Source organism: Bombina bombina, chromosome 5 (genome assembly GCF_027579735.1).
Source record: "Bombina bombina isolate aBomBom1 chromosome 5, aBomBom1.pri, whole genome shotgun sequence".
Lineage (NCBI taxonomy): Eukaryota > Metazoa > Chordata > Amphibia > Anura > Bombinatoridae > Bombina > Bombina bombina.
This window is the reverse complement of record NC_069503.1, coordinates 1,137,521,670-1,137,536,744: the sequence shown is the minus strand read 5'-3', so window position 1 is coordinate 1,137,536,744 and position 15,075 is coordinate 1,137,521,670. Positions and strand designations below refer to the sequence as shown.

Here is a 15,075-nt window from a genome sequence, read left to right as displayed (position 1 = left end):
GTTTTACGTCCCTTTAGGTCCACATTACTAATAATACTGAATTAACAGATCATTGTAATGTCACAATGTTTTAGCCAATCGTAACAGGAGGCTCTTTAAAACAAGAGTGTGTCAAGTGGGACATTAAGCTAAGACTAAGACAACAAATGACAAAAACGCTGAGAATGTTTACCTAGCTGTTTTCCCTGCTTTTAAGAAGTGAAGTTTGCAATATCAATACTTTTGCTAATATGCTAAATTTGCAAAAGATTTACTAAATAAAAGCGGTTTTCCCAACCATGGTTGATGTAGGACACTCTATGATGAAACACACATGTATATATTCTTTTTATAAATGGACCCGCCAAAGGACACTTTAATGTAATACAATAATATAAAATGAAGCCATTTTGAACTAAATTACACAATTTGTTGCCCTTAATGAAATATATTCTGACTAGATTTTGCCCCAATCATAAGTGAAACCCACAATTGGCTGCAACACCCTTGGGTGAGAATTACAATTTCAAACAAGGCTCACTCTTTGGATTTGTGTTTGAGTCTCTAAAAAATGTCTGGCTTGGCCAACTTTATGTTGATTAATTAGCTGAGGGTATCACGTAAACATGTCAAACTGTGTTTAATGAGACAATAAATTATATTTTAAAAAAAGATCTGATTACAATGGATAACTAAAGATTGAGATAGTCAAAGGTTCTGGGCACATACATGTCTGTGGTCCCATTACAACATCCGTCTTCCCAAATAACACCAGTGTTTGCTGTACTTCTGCTCCAATCTGCGCAAGTTTCTCTTGGTCAAAAGCGCTGTCTGTGTAAGAGGAAGGAGAGTTAGGGGAGGCCATACTATCATCGAACAGTCCAATGGGAACGGGTAAACTACCAGCTGGCAACTCAGACAACAGCACAGAGCTCTGTAAAAAGCATCCGCAAACCTTGAGAAGACACTGGTTTGCAGAAAAAACCAAGAAACGAAGTTGTGAACCAGTGGCACAGGGCAGGTATAATTGCACTGAGCTCTGTGTCCGTAAGTTTGCATTCCATAATGTCCAAATGGAGTAGGCATTGTGACACCTTAGTGAGAAGTTGCTGAAATGGCTGTAGATGAACTTGTGTGAGGTTATTTCCACTAAGGTCCAACTTCTTCAGAGATGAGACATGGAATACTCTGGCAAAGATAATACACGTCTCCACTGGAAGAAGGTAACAGAACGCCAGCTCCCAAGCTCTTCTAGTGGCTTCTGCAAAGCTCTGTTAAGGAACAACATAGAAAAAGATTAAACAAATAATATGTTAACATGCATAATTTTACTGAAATGTGTCTGTTGCTTTTAAATCACAGCTGAATTAAACTTCTGATAGCGCACATATTAGATAACTTTAGTTAGCAATAAGCCACAACATTTTCTATCACAACACCTTCGCCAAAACCACATTATTATATATTTAATAATTTCCTAATAAAAAAGTGTGCATCAAATGGTTATAGAAAGCAGGAGGCAATAATATATCTAAATAGAAAAAAAAAGCATTAGATGAGTGTATAGACAATGACTATCATTGGTATCCTTCCACAAAAAGTAACTCTATACAGGTAGGTCAAGTTCATCACTAGGCACCTGATGAGAATACAACTTACCAGATGGAGAAAAATCCTGCTAATATTTTGTTTCTTTCACTATGATGATGAGAGTCCACAAAGCCTTGATGTGTGGGATAGAATTCCTGCCACTAGGAGGCGGCAAATAACCCCAACAAGAGCTTTTAATCCCCTCCCACCACTACTCAGTTTGTTCCTTTGCCTCTAAGTTAAGGTGAATATATAATTAAGTATTTTCACATGGATTATTTTGGGAGCTTAGACCTGCGTGAGACCATTCCCCTTGGACATACTCATCTCAGAAGCTGGGGTACAGGTTTTGCAATAAAACACGGTTTTATTAATATACTTTCTACCTCTGTGATTACCCTTGTATCTAAGCCTCTGCAGACTGCCCCCTCTATTTTAGTTCTTTTGACTGACATGCATTTTAGCCAATCAGTGCTGGCTCCTAGGTAAACTCCACATGCGGTGAGCACAATGTTATCTATATGGCGGCCTTCAAGGTTTAGAAATTAGCATATGAGCCTAACTAGCTTTCGCTTTAAACAAATAATAAAAAAAGAACAAAGAAAAATTTGATAACAAAAGTAAAATTGGAAAGTTGTTTAAAATTTCATGCCCCTATCTGAATTGACTAGGACTGCCCCTTAACTAGTTGAATTCTTTTTTCTACTCTCTGTTGTATTTTTACATAGGAAAAAAATATTTACTCTTATTTTAGGCTTAATTGGGGTAATTATGGAGACTAACATTTCTGACCCCACTGTTCCTATCTCAGACTCAGAGGGTAGATCTTCTGTCCCTTACCCGATGCAATGCTTATGTGTATTATGCACGGCTGTACCAGTTTGTCACGTTAACTCATGTAATACTGCACCTCATTTTATGCATGTAAATCAGCCTGCAGCAATTGTTCCCACTAAAAGAGTGTGTCCTGCTCCAGTATACATTACTCAGGGAGTCGCTACTGTTTTTACCCCCTGAATTTAAGAACAATTTGCCGCTCAACTATCTCCAGACCATGTAAGCAAAAGCCCAAATCTGTTAAAATAGCTACAATTTATGTAGCAGATATACAGGTTCCCCGTTCTCAGAGTCAGATCATAGAAATTTGCCAGGATTCTGATTCAGAGAGTTCAAAGTCTTCTTCAGAAGGAGAAGTGTCTTCTGAAGATCAAGAAGCGGTTTATGATTCAGACTATGATTCCTATTTCAGGTTTAAGGTGGATCATATCCCCTTTTTGCTGCACAAAGTACTTAAGACTTTGGGCCTATCAGATGTTAAGCCTACTGATGACAAGCCTTTCAGTCAGTTAACTGTGCTTTTTAAGGCTCCTCTCTGGAAGTGTTTCAGGTTCCAGATTTGGTCATAGACATTATTTAATAGTAATTGAATACCAGGTATTCCATTTGCCCCAATATACTCAGTGGCAATGCACCTTTCCTTAACATAGTCAAGAAGGCAAAAGCTTCAGAAAGTTTGTTCTCTTCTCGAGCATTTTGTTTCTCCCATCTGTGGCCCAGTGTATGGAGGTAGAAGACCTAATGGTAGCGGCATCAGATGCAGTTCCATTGGCTCGGTTTCCCCTTACGTCCTCTTCTACTATCTATGCTCAGTCAATGGACAAAGAATTATGGTGGATGGAAAATTATTTCTTGATCCTTGGGGCATCCTTTCTTTGGCCTGCATATATGCCAGTTTTTTTGGGATGGGGTGCTGTCTGAGAGTTTCAAAGAGGTTACCTATATACATCTTAGAACTCCGGGCAGCTCTTCTGACACACTCATTAAGAGTCTAGGTATTCATATCATAGAGGGAGCATGAGGACTCATGGCATATAAAATATAACTTTTATTGATTCATTATAAATTTCGAGTAGAATAAAAAAAGGAGGAATTCATGCAATGCACATGCAGTGTCCTGATCTGATAACAAATGTAACAATTTATGTGGCAATAATTAGAGAAGACTGCACTAGGCATATGTGTGCGCCACGGTTACTTATAAATGTGGGACCGATAGGAGCAGATACAACTGCTCAGAATATCAGCTGACCCTATGTCTTACACAGTGACCAGTCCCTGGAAGCAAAATTAAATGGAAATTCAGGGAGTTAGAATTGGAAAGCTTATATTCAAGCTTAGGACTAATTATACCATTAGTATCGATATTCCCACATAGTTAAGAATAATATATCAACCTAGTACCATTAATTGCATGTGTGTGCATGGGATGAGTGTCACTCGACTATATTAACAGTAAGAAGAAGAAGAAGAAAAAAGTATAAAAACAGCAAATAGTGTTTAGATTGGCACTCGCTTCTCTCGAAAGCAAAAACCAGGGGGGACCTGTTATATCAATACAATTCTATATGATGCAAGTAAGCTGGAATACAGGTTTGCACAAATACGAAACTGTTTCTGGTTGGTTCACATTAACAGTGTGATAAGATGAGAAATGGTATTGGCGAAATTATGTGCACTTTTAGCTGTTCAAGAAACACAGGACCAAAATGACCTATTATTACCTTATGGATTTACCTCTATTGTTACCGCATTAGTACCTGCTTATCAATTTCATTTCGCCACTAAACCATTGTCCGTATCATAGGAACCTATTGTGTCTTATTGTATACTTTAACCAGTCCGGATTGACAGAGTTGTGGGGTAAGGGATAGTATTCAGCGAAGTGATATAAATCTATTGCAAAAACAAAGTACCTGTATTACCTGAATTTTACCTTCAATTACTGTGTGTGTGTATTAACCTCAATAATTATCGTACGGTACTTGTAAGGCTAAGTCAAATTTTAAACTGATTGTTTGACAATAACGCTAAACCCTGAGAATTCCCCAAAACTCAGATACCCATAAAGTTGTCTATAGTTTCCGCTAACTGCTATACGCCAATTAAGGCCAACATATTTATGGTGTTCATCCAGTGGTTTTAATTGTCATTTCTTCCGGATTCCTATGATTCGTCAATTCCTTCAGGATGGGACAGGGGATTGTCTGCTAGCTGCTTGAAGGGTCAGATTCCAGCTCTATCTGTACTCTTTCACAAGAATTAGCAAGGCTTCCTGAAGTTCAAACTTTCGTACAGGTATTAGTAAAAAATTAGGCAAATTGTAATAAACTGTTTCTCCTCCATGGAATCTCAATTTAGTTCTCATAGTTCTTCAAGGTCCTCTTTTTGAAACTATACACAGTATAGATATTAAAGTTCTCGTCATAGAAAGTTCTCTTTCTTCTAGCCATTTCATCTGCCAGGAGAGTTTTGGAACTTTCTTGTGAATCCCCATTTCTCACAAAGACATAGCTGTACTTGTGTACTTAATATGATTTTCTTCCACAGGATATAAATCAGGAGATTAGTGTTCCTTCTCTTTGCCCTGACTCTTCTACGTCTAAGGAGAGACTTCATACCCTTGACTAAGGAATTCAAGGTTGTTTTGTTCATCATTCAGATCCTTGTAAGGGTCAGAAGGCTACTGCTGTGGCTCCATGGCTCAAAGCAGGTGATTCATAAAGCTTACTAGGTGGTGGGAAAGTCTCCCCAAAAGTGTATCACAGCTTATTCCACTAGATCAGTTGCTACTTTGTGGACTTTCAAGAATGACACATCATTGGAACAAATTGCAAAGCTGCAACATGGTCCTCTCTTCATATTTTGCTTCTTCGGAAGAGGATTTTGGCAGGAAAGTCCTTCAGGCCACAGTTTCCGGCAAATAGGAAATGCCTTATTTTTTCCACCCTTTCTTTGTCGTGGACTCAACTTGGAAATTAAATCCCACACATCAATGCTTTGTGGACTCTCATCATCATATGAAAGAAAACAAAATGTATGCTTACCCTGATAAATTATTTTCTTTCAGAATAATGAAATACAAGCCCCTGCCCTCCTTCTGTAGTTTTTGGCGGCAGTTTTTTTATTTGCACCTCTATAGACCCTGCTTTTGTCTTTCGTAACCGTCTCCTTTTTCTCTGCTTAGCTATATGTTAAACTGAGTAGTGCTGCAAAGGATTAAAAGATCTTGTTGTTGGGGTTCTTTGTCTCCTAGTGGCGGGAATTCTATCCACACATTAAGGTTTGTCAACTTAAGGTAAGTAAAGTGAAGGTAAACTTTGGTGAATGAAAACCTGTTTTTTAAAAATACTATTAAAAACAGGGCACTTTCATTCACCAAAGTTAACCTTCACTTTTAAGTATAAATGTAGTTTTTTGGTGGGTATATTCACATACATAACTCTGCATAACTAGATAAGCAGACCTAAAGCTAAAATTTGCATTTCTAAAAATTGGACAAACCTTGTAGTACTGATGAGACGTTTTAAATAAAATGTGCACTAATTAACAGCTCTAGACAACAAATATTTAGAATAAATAAAAAGATCACAAGTAAGCCGTACATTTATGAAACCTTAAGAATGAAGACTTGAAATTCTTACCCAAGCAGTTGGCGTAACCTGCCTGAGAGCGTGAAGAGCCCAGATTCAGCTCCTTCAGTAGCAGAAAGTTGCCCAAGTTGAGAAGCAAAATTCTGAAGCTCTTCTTCCATTGCAGGTGACAAACGCCTAACATCGACATTACTGTAAGGCAACTTAAGCTCTGCAGGTTGGAAAACTTGGTCATGAGTGGAAGGAGAATATTAAGACCGAAAGTCCAAGGTTGTTGAATCTCAGGTCAATCTGCCTCACGCCAGTCGTGTTCAGTAATTCAAGAAGACCTGTAGTGCTTCGAAGAGAGAGTTCCTCAGCCCGGGAAATCCCTGCACAAAAGGCGCAGTGGGCTACTTGTACTCACATTCTATGCTTCTCGCAACACTCCATAGGATGTGCTATTTACAAACAGATCAACTCGCACCTCTACAAATATAGAACTGCAAGGAACTGGCAAAGCCAGAGGTTGTGGCACTGTATCCTCTTCTACGTTTTGAAATCTGTACAACTTCCTCACAGTGCCGCCTAGATATGTCAATGCAAGCTTTGGCCAATGTCACTGTACGAGACCACAGACTCATTGTGTCAGCGTCCTGTTCCAACCCGGTCATCCTGTATGCCAGTCATATCCAGCAGGCGCAGTTGCCGTTTCCTAGAGAAGTTATATCATTTATTAAAATCTAAACAACCACTGCAGTAAAGCACACAAGAAGAAAATGAAACCCAGCAAGCCTTTTTCAGTTAAACTGCACACTGATGGAGAAAAAAAAAACAAGATAAATGTGACTTATTCATAAGTTCCATTACTAAATGCAAGGAAAACCTTATTGGCAACAACAATGATTTTTTTCTTCAAATAGTTGACAGAGAAGGTGGTCGAAGAACAGTTTAATTTAAAATGACCATTAAATAAAATAACAAACATAGAAGTTTGCCAGAGATAGCTTAAACACGGTTATCACCTAAAAAAAATAAAAAAATTAACATGAATTATGACAAACAAAATTGCAAACAGTTGTCATAAATTGCAATGTTGCTCTGCTTTTAACATCTTTAACCACTTAACGACCAATGTACCTGTGCGTTCGTGGTCGTTAAAGGGACAGGGAAAACTCAAGAATTTTCTGTCATGATTCAGATACAGCATGCAATTTTAAACAACTTTCTAATTGACTTCTATTATCTAATTAAACTTCATTCTTGTGATATCCCTGGCTGAAAAGAATATTTAGATAGGCTCAGTAGCTGCTGATTGGTGGCTGACATAGATGCATCATGTGATTGGCTCATCCCTGTGCATTGCTATTTCTGCAAAAAAGGATATCTAAAGAATGAAGAAAATGACATAATAGAAGCAAATTGGAATGTTGTTTAAAATTGTATTATGTACCTGAATCATGATATAAACATTTTGGGTCTAGTGTCCCTTTAAGGGTTTAACCTATCGCTGCTTCGCCTGCAGCGGCAAAGCTGTGCTAGAACTGCATGCGTCACTTCCGGAGGCATGCAGATATAGTGCGGTCTTGCTGACCTTGATAACACCTGCACTATACCCGGCACTAGTATTGTTGCATCTGAAAGCCTGCCGATGTACAGGGTATGTCGGTGGTCATTAAAGGGACAGTCTAGGCAAAATTAAACTTCATATTCAGATAGGGCATGTCATTTTAAACAACTTTCAAATTCCCTTTTACCATCCAATTTGCTTTCTAAGTCCTTGAAGACCGCCTCTTATCTGAATTCATGTGACAGTTTTTCCACAGCTAGAGGGAGTTAATGTGTGCCTTATAGATAACAGTGTACTCACCCCGTGAAGTTACTTATGAGTCAGCACGGATAGGCTACAATGCAAGTCTGTCAAAGAATTTAAATAAGGGGCAGTCTACAGAGGCTTAGATACAAGGTACTCAGAGGTAAAAAGTGTATTAATATAACTGAAATAAGGGGGCAGTCTGCAGAGGTTTAGATACAAGGTAATCAGAGGTAAAAAGTGTAATATAACTGAGATAAGGGGCAGTCTACAGAGGCCTTAGATACAAGGTAATCAGAGGTAAAAAGTGTATTAATATAACAGTGTTGGTTGTGCAAAACTGGGGAATGGGTAATAAAGGGATTATCTATCTTTTTAAGACAATAAATATTCTGTAGTAGACTGTCCCTTTAAGGTGTTAATGTGCAGCACCACAGATGGATCCTATCCCTGTTCTAATCATACTGGAACTATAACTGTTTAACACCTGTAAATGGACTAAAACACATAGATAAAATCCTGATGTGGAGAAAGATCTAACTAATTATAGGATGTCATTTTTCCACTGCAATATCCCATTAAAAGAATTAAAAAGGTAAAATTAAAAAGGGAAACTGAACCCAATTTTTTTCTCTCATGATTCAGATAGAGCATGAAATTTTAAGCAACTTTCTAATTTACTCCTATTATCAATTTTTCTTTGTTCTCTTGCTATCTTTATTTTAAAAGCCCGGAATGTAAATCTTAGCAGCCAGCCCATTTAGGTTTAGCACCATGGATAGCGCTTGCTTATTGGGGGCTTACATTTACCCACCAATAAGCAAGCATAACCCATGTTCTCAACCAAAAATGGGCCAGTTCCTATGCATCACATCCCTGCTTTTTAAATAAAGATAGCAAGAGAACAAAGGAAATGTGATAATAGGAGTAAATTAGAAAGTTACTTAAAATTGCATGCTCTATCTGAATCATGAAAGAAAAAAATTGGATTTAGTGTCCCTTTAATGTACTCATCAATAAAGCACTGGCCTTACCTATTAGATTTTCCTTCCTTAGCCAAAGCCTCATTGAGGTAGGCCATGACCCCCAGTATCACTGTCTGCACACACAACTTGCTGGGCTTCTCCTTGAGCAGGGCTGAATTTCTGGGTCTATCAGTAAACAGAAGTTTCTGGAAACAAAGCACAGAAAATGGCCAGTTCTGAACCAAGTCCTGGAGCACCAAGGTCTTCTCGTCAATAAATGCAGCTTTAAACAGCACAGGATAAAGCTCTTTGGGGACAAACTCCAAGGACCGACGAGTTGATGCATGATCTGACACTACCTTCCGGGCACACAGAAACACCAGTGATAACATTGCAGGAAATGCCAATCATAGAATCCAGCTGGCAGCACCTGGGGCATTAACACTATGGGTCAGAATGAATAATAACAATGATAAAATATAAAAAACATCCTACAAGCATTAGTTGTGTTGATACATAATGTCCAATAGAGGGAGCCTTCACCCCTAATCATATGTCATTGTACAGAGTGTCACATGATTTTACCTGAGCATCTACTTTGCACTATTCTGGCTTGTCCAATGCACCCTCACAACAAGGCTCTGTACAGTTAAAGGCACACTGAACCCAAATTATTTATTTTGTGATTCAGATAGAGCATGAAATTGTAAGCAACGTTCTAATTTACTCCTATTGCCAAATCATCTTCATTCTCTTGGTATCTTTATTTGAAATGCAAGAATGTAAGTTTAGATGACGGCCCATTTTTGGTGAACAACCTGGGTTGTCCTTGCTGATTGGTGGATAAATTCATCCACCAATAAAAAAAGAAAGTGCTGTCCAGAGATCTGAACCAAAAAAAAAAAGCTCAGATGCCTTCTTTTTCAAATAAAGATAGCAAGAGAATGAAGAAAAAATTGATAATAAGAGTAAATTAGTAAGTTGCTGTTCTATCTGAATCACAAAAGAAAAAATGTGGGTTCAGTGTCCCTTTAACATACTGTATTTGTACATTTATAAAACACATTATTGGATTTATTTAGTTGATAACAGATAAGAAGATATAAATTATGTTTTTTATATCAGAATGTTCTGTTTAGTCTTTAACTTGACTTAGTTGTCTGTGGTTTTATCTTAACCTCCCCAGACGTTTGGTGCATTTGGTAATATAGAGGTTGTTGTTGGAGATTGGATTTTGTACAGTCTGCACTCTGGTACTCACTCACTAGCTCAGACACTCACTAGGGCACACACACTAGCCCACCTCTCATCCCAGTCGCACACTGACTCACCAACCTGCCCCTTACCTCAGACGCACACTCACTAGTAAGCACTCACCTCATTTACCTACTCACTAGCCTGCACTTACCTTAGGCACACACAACTAATAGTCTGCACTAACTAGCCTGCACTTACCTTAGGCACACACCACTAATAGTCAGCACTAACTAGCCTGCACTTACCTTAGGCACACACCACTAATAGTCTGCACTAACTAGCCTGCACTTACCTTAGGCACACACAACTAATAGTCAGCACTAACTAGCCTGCACTTACCTTAGGCACACACCCACTAATAGTCTGCACTAACTAGCCTGCACTTACCTTAGGCACACACAACTAATAGTCTGCACTAACTAGCCTGCACTTACCTTAGGCACACACAACTAATAGTCTGCACTAACTAGCCTGCACTTACCTTAGGCACACACAACTAATAGTCTGCACTAACTAGCCTGCACTTACCTTAGGCACACACAACTAATAGTCTGCACTAACTAGCCTGCACTTACCTTAGGCACACACAACTAATAGTCTGCACTAACTAGCCTGCACTTACCTTAGGCACACACAACTAATAGTCTGCACTAACTAGCCTGCACTTACCTTAGGCACACACAACTAATAGTCTGCACTAACTAGCCTGCACTTACCTTAGGCACACACAACTAATAGTCTGCACTAACTAGCCTGCACTTACCTTAGGCACACACAACTAATAGTCTGCACTAACTAGCCTGCACTTACCTTAGGCACACACAACTAATAGTCTGCACTAACTAGCCTGCACTTACCTTAGGCACACACAACTAATAGTCTGCACTAACTAGCCTGCACTTACCTTAGGCACACACAACTAATAGTCTGCACTAACTAGCCTGCACTTACCTTAGGCACACACAACTAATAGTCTGCACTAACTAGCCTGCACTTACCTTAGGCACACACAACTAATAGTCTGCACTAACTAGCCTGCACTTACCTTAGGCACACACAACTAATAGTCTGCACTAACTAGCCTGCACTTACCTTAGGCACACACAACTAATAGTCTGCACTAACTAGCCTGCACTTACCTTAGGCACACACAACTAATAGTCTGCACTAACTAGCCTGCACTTACCTTAGGCACACACAACTAATAGTCTGCACTAACTAGCCTGCACTTACCTTAGGCACACACAACTAATAGTCTGCACTAACTAGCCTGCACTTACCTTAGGCACACACAACTAATAGTCCGCACTAACTAGCCTGCACTTACCTTAGGCACACACAACTAATAGTCTGCACTAACTAGCCTGCACTTACCTTAGGCACACACAACTAATAGTCCGCACTCACCTTAGGCACACACAACTAATAGTCCGCACTCATCTTAGGCACACACAACTAATAGTCCGCACTCACCTTAGGCACACACAACTAATAGTCCGCACTCACTAGCCTGCACTCACCTTAGGCACACACAACTAATAGTCCGCACTCACTAGCCTGCACTCACCTTAGGCACACACAACTAATAGTCTGCACTAACTAGCCTGCACTTACCTTAGGCACACACAACTAATAGTCCGCACTCACTAGCCTGCACTCACCTTAGGCACACACAACTAATAGTCCGCACTCACTAGCCTGCACTTACCTTAGGCACACACAACTAATAGTCCGCACTCACCTTAGGCACACACAACTAATAGTCCGCACTCACCTTAGGCACACACAACTAATAGTCCGCACTCACCTTAGGCACACACAACTAATAGTCCGCACTCACCTTAGGCACACACAACTAATAGTCCGCACTCACTAGCCTGCACTCACCTTAGGCACACACAACTAATAGTCCGCACTCACTAGCCTGCACTCACCTTAGGCACACACAAACTAATAGTCCGCACTCACTAGCCTGCACTCACCTTAGGCACACACAACTAATAGTCCGCACTCACTAGCCTGCACTTACCTTAGGCACACACAACTAATAGTCTGCACTAACTAGCCTGCACTTACCTTAGGCACACACAACTAATAGTCTGCACTAACTAGCCTGCACTTACCTTAGGCACACACAACTAATAGTCCGCACTCACCTTAGGCACACACAACTAATAGTCCGCACTCACCTTAGGCACACACAACTAATAGTCCGCACTCACTAGCCTGCACTCACCTTAGGCACACACAACTAATAGTCCGCACTCACTAGCCTGCACTTACCTTAGGCACACACAACTAATAGTCCGCACTCACTAGCCTGCACTCACCTTAGGCACACACAACTAATAGTCCGCACTCACTAGCCTGCACTCACCTTAGGCACACACAACTAATAGTCCGCACTCACTAGCCTGCACTCACCTTAGGCACACACAACTAATAGTCCGCACTCACTAGCCTGCACTCACCTTAGGCACACACAACTAATAGTCCGCACTCACTAGCCTGCCTCTCACCTCAGACACTAGCGCGCGCACGCGCGCACACACTGACTGGCCCTTACCTCAGGCGCACACACACTGACTGGCCCTTACCTCAGGCGCGCACACACTGACTGGCCCTTACCTCAGGCGCGCACACACTGACTGGCCCTTACCTCAGGCGCGCACACACTGACTGGCCCTTACCTCAGGCGCACTTTACCTGTTAATAGTAAAGTTGCCACTCTTACCTGCAGTTCCCAGACCCGGATATATAGACCCAATGGTTTGCGCCGCTCTCTGATTGGCTACTGTATGCGAGAGGTCACAGATTCCCCGCGACGCCATCTTGGTACAGGCACATTCCTCTCCAGTCGCATCTAAGTCTAATGCGCATGCTCAGAAGTGTAATCCACTGTGGTTTATTAGAAAGTTGTAGTAGTACTCGCTGCTGCTCATTAGCCAAGTGCCGTGATGTGTCCCCTGTACAAACGGTGACCCACCGGCTACCGGAGGTTTAATAGCGTATAGAAAAATGCTTCCTATATCTTAATAATTCGCGTTGGGCAGAAATATTGATGCCAACCTTGGCATAGGTGCTCTAATTCTCATTTTTGAATAAGTAACTGATATTTTCAAAGGCTTAATGACCATTAGGCCACTGATTTCACTATGAATATATACAGGGTAGATCCCCCTCCATGACATGCAATTGTTTTTAGCCTGGCCCAGTTGTGTTTTGGGCACAGAAATTGATGCCAACCCTGGCATATGTGCTCTAATTGTCATTATTGAATAAGTAACTGATATTTTCAAAGTTGGGCCACTGATTGCACTATGAATATATACAGGGTAGATGCCCCTCCATGACATGCAATTGTTTTTAGCCTGGCCCAATGGTGTTTTGGGCACAGAAATTGATGCCAAGAGAGATGTCACACACACAATGTGAAGGGCCTAGGTGCAGAGTTACTTAAAAATTGCTACTATTGTGTGAAAAAGCTCATACAGAGTCCATGGGGCCGATTTAACAAAGTCTGGCAGACATGTTACGCTGTAGTGTATCATGTCCGCCAGAAATCGCTGAATCTGGACAGCATACGCTGTCGGCATTCAGCATTGCACAAACAGTTCTAGTGAACTGCTTGTGCAATGACGCCCCCTCCAGATTCGCGGCCAATCGGCGGATAGCAGGGGTTGTCAATCAACCCGATCGTATGAGATCGGGTTGATTGCTGAACGCTACTCGGAGGCGGCGTACCAGTTAAGGAGCAGTGGTCTTAAGACCGCTGCTTCTTTTTTTTGTATTACATTTTTATTGAGGACATACATGAAAGGAGAAAAGAACATACAGGTGCAATATACATATGCTTAAATCAAATTACATGTGATGTTCACAAAAAGAAAATAATAAAAACATAGTTGTCCTCATTGTTATCCCTATATACAACAGATCTAGACCTCTCTTGGGTTCTTGATAGAAACATATAACAATTATAGGGATTCTATTAAGGTATAATCCTAATAAGGATCTCCTGTCAAGTTTCATAATGCAAATTTAGCAAAAATATAGTTGTAAAAACAGAACAGTGTGAAACGTAGTAGGATAAAGGCCAGAACTGGACAAACTATTAATATTCTAATATATTATCAGCACTTGGTGAGCAAAATCTTTTTATAAAAGGATAATGTCTTAAAATAAAGAGTAAGGGATGGAGAGAAAATGATCAAAGGGGACATTATATGATACCTTGGGAAACCGATGGACTTATTTCTTTATGTATTATAGATAACAGCATATTCTGGTGTAGTAATAATCAGCTAGTGGTAGTTCTTGGTTTCATCTGTTAGACGACTGGGACATAGATACTAACTGTCTCTAAAACTAGTTGCACTCTAGAACATTATGGATTTGTATCATAAGTTAACACTAGATAATACCAAATGCAGACAGTTTAAAACATGCTATAAATACTGTGGTACGACTACGACCTGTAGAAAGAACATCTTACATATAGTTAAACCACAAACAAATAAATCAAACAAGTGCTGGTTTGCATTCTTGTAAAATACGAACCTGTAACTAATCCTATATATGACACTACCAAGTAAGTATAGATTAGCCTCCTTTGTCTGGGATCTCATGCAGTTCTCTGGCACAAATCAGAGACAAAAAAAGCATTTATATGCTCTTCTCACTTCAGTCTGTACATGAAACGTTCCAAAGGATATGTCAGCCATCCGTGGTATATGTATAGAGAGATTCAGGTTTGCTTCACTGGAAGGCAGGTTGGTGAAAATTCACACGGCTCCCTGTGCTCCACATTGTAAAGGCGTAGCAAATAGTATGCTGGTGCTTTTTCAAATAGGGAATGCATGAGTATCTCCCATTTTGCAAAATGCTGATCGATTCGCTGCAATAGATTCTCTTCCCACGCGGTATCCATCTACAACAGTCAGGTTTGTAAAATAACTTTAGGGAGTTACTTATGTAATGGTAGAGAGTAAGGTGCTGATATGTCCATTTAAGGCTAGTTAACTCGGAATACCGGGGGAAGCCGCTGCTTAGGCCCTTGTCA

At 40.2% G+C, this 15,075-nt stretch overlaps 1 protein-coding gene across 1 annotated transcript; it reads right to left on the bottom strand.

The window, feature by feature from the left end:
* Window positions 1–337: 337 nt before the first annotated feature.
* On the bottom strand, window positions 338–12,790 carry LRRC14 (leucine rich repeat containing 14). The gene is given in 12 exon segments (XM_053713220.1): window positions 338–719; window positions 722–919; window positions 921–1,220; window positions 1,223–1,250; window positions 6,051–6,210; window positions 6,213–6,260; window positions 6,263–6,362; window positions 6,364–6,507; window positions 6,509–6,646; window positions 6,648–6,693; window positions 8,826–9,200; window positions 12,748–12,790. Coding segments are annotated over 11 exon segments (1,533 nt in total). The 5' UTR covers window positions 9,149–9,200; window positions 12,748–12,790; the 3' UTR covers window positions 338–671.
* Between the last annotated feature and the right edge of the window lie 2,285 nt (window positions 12,791–15,075).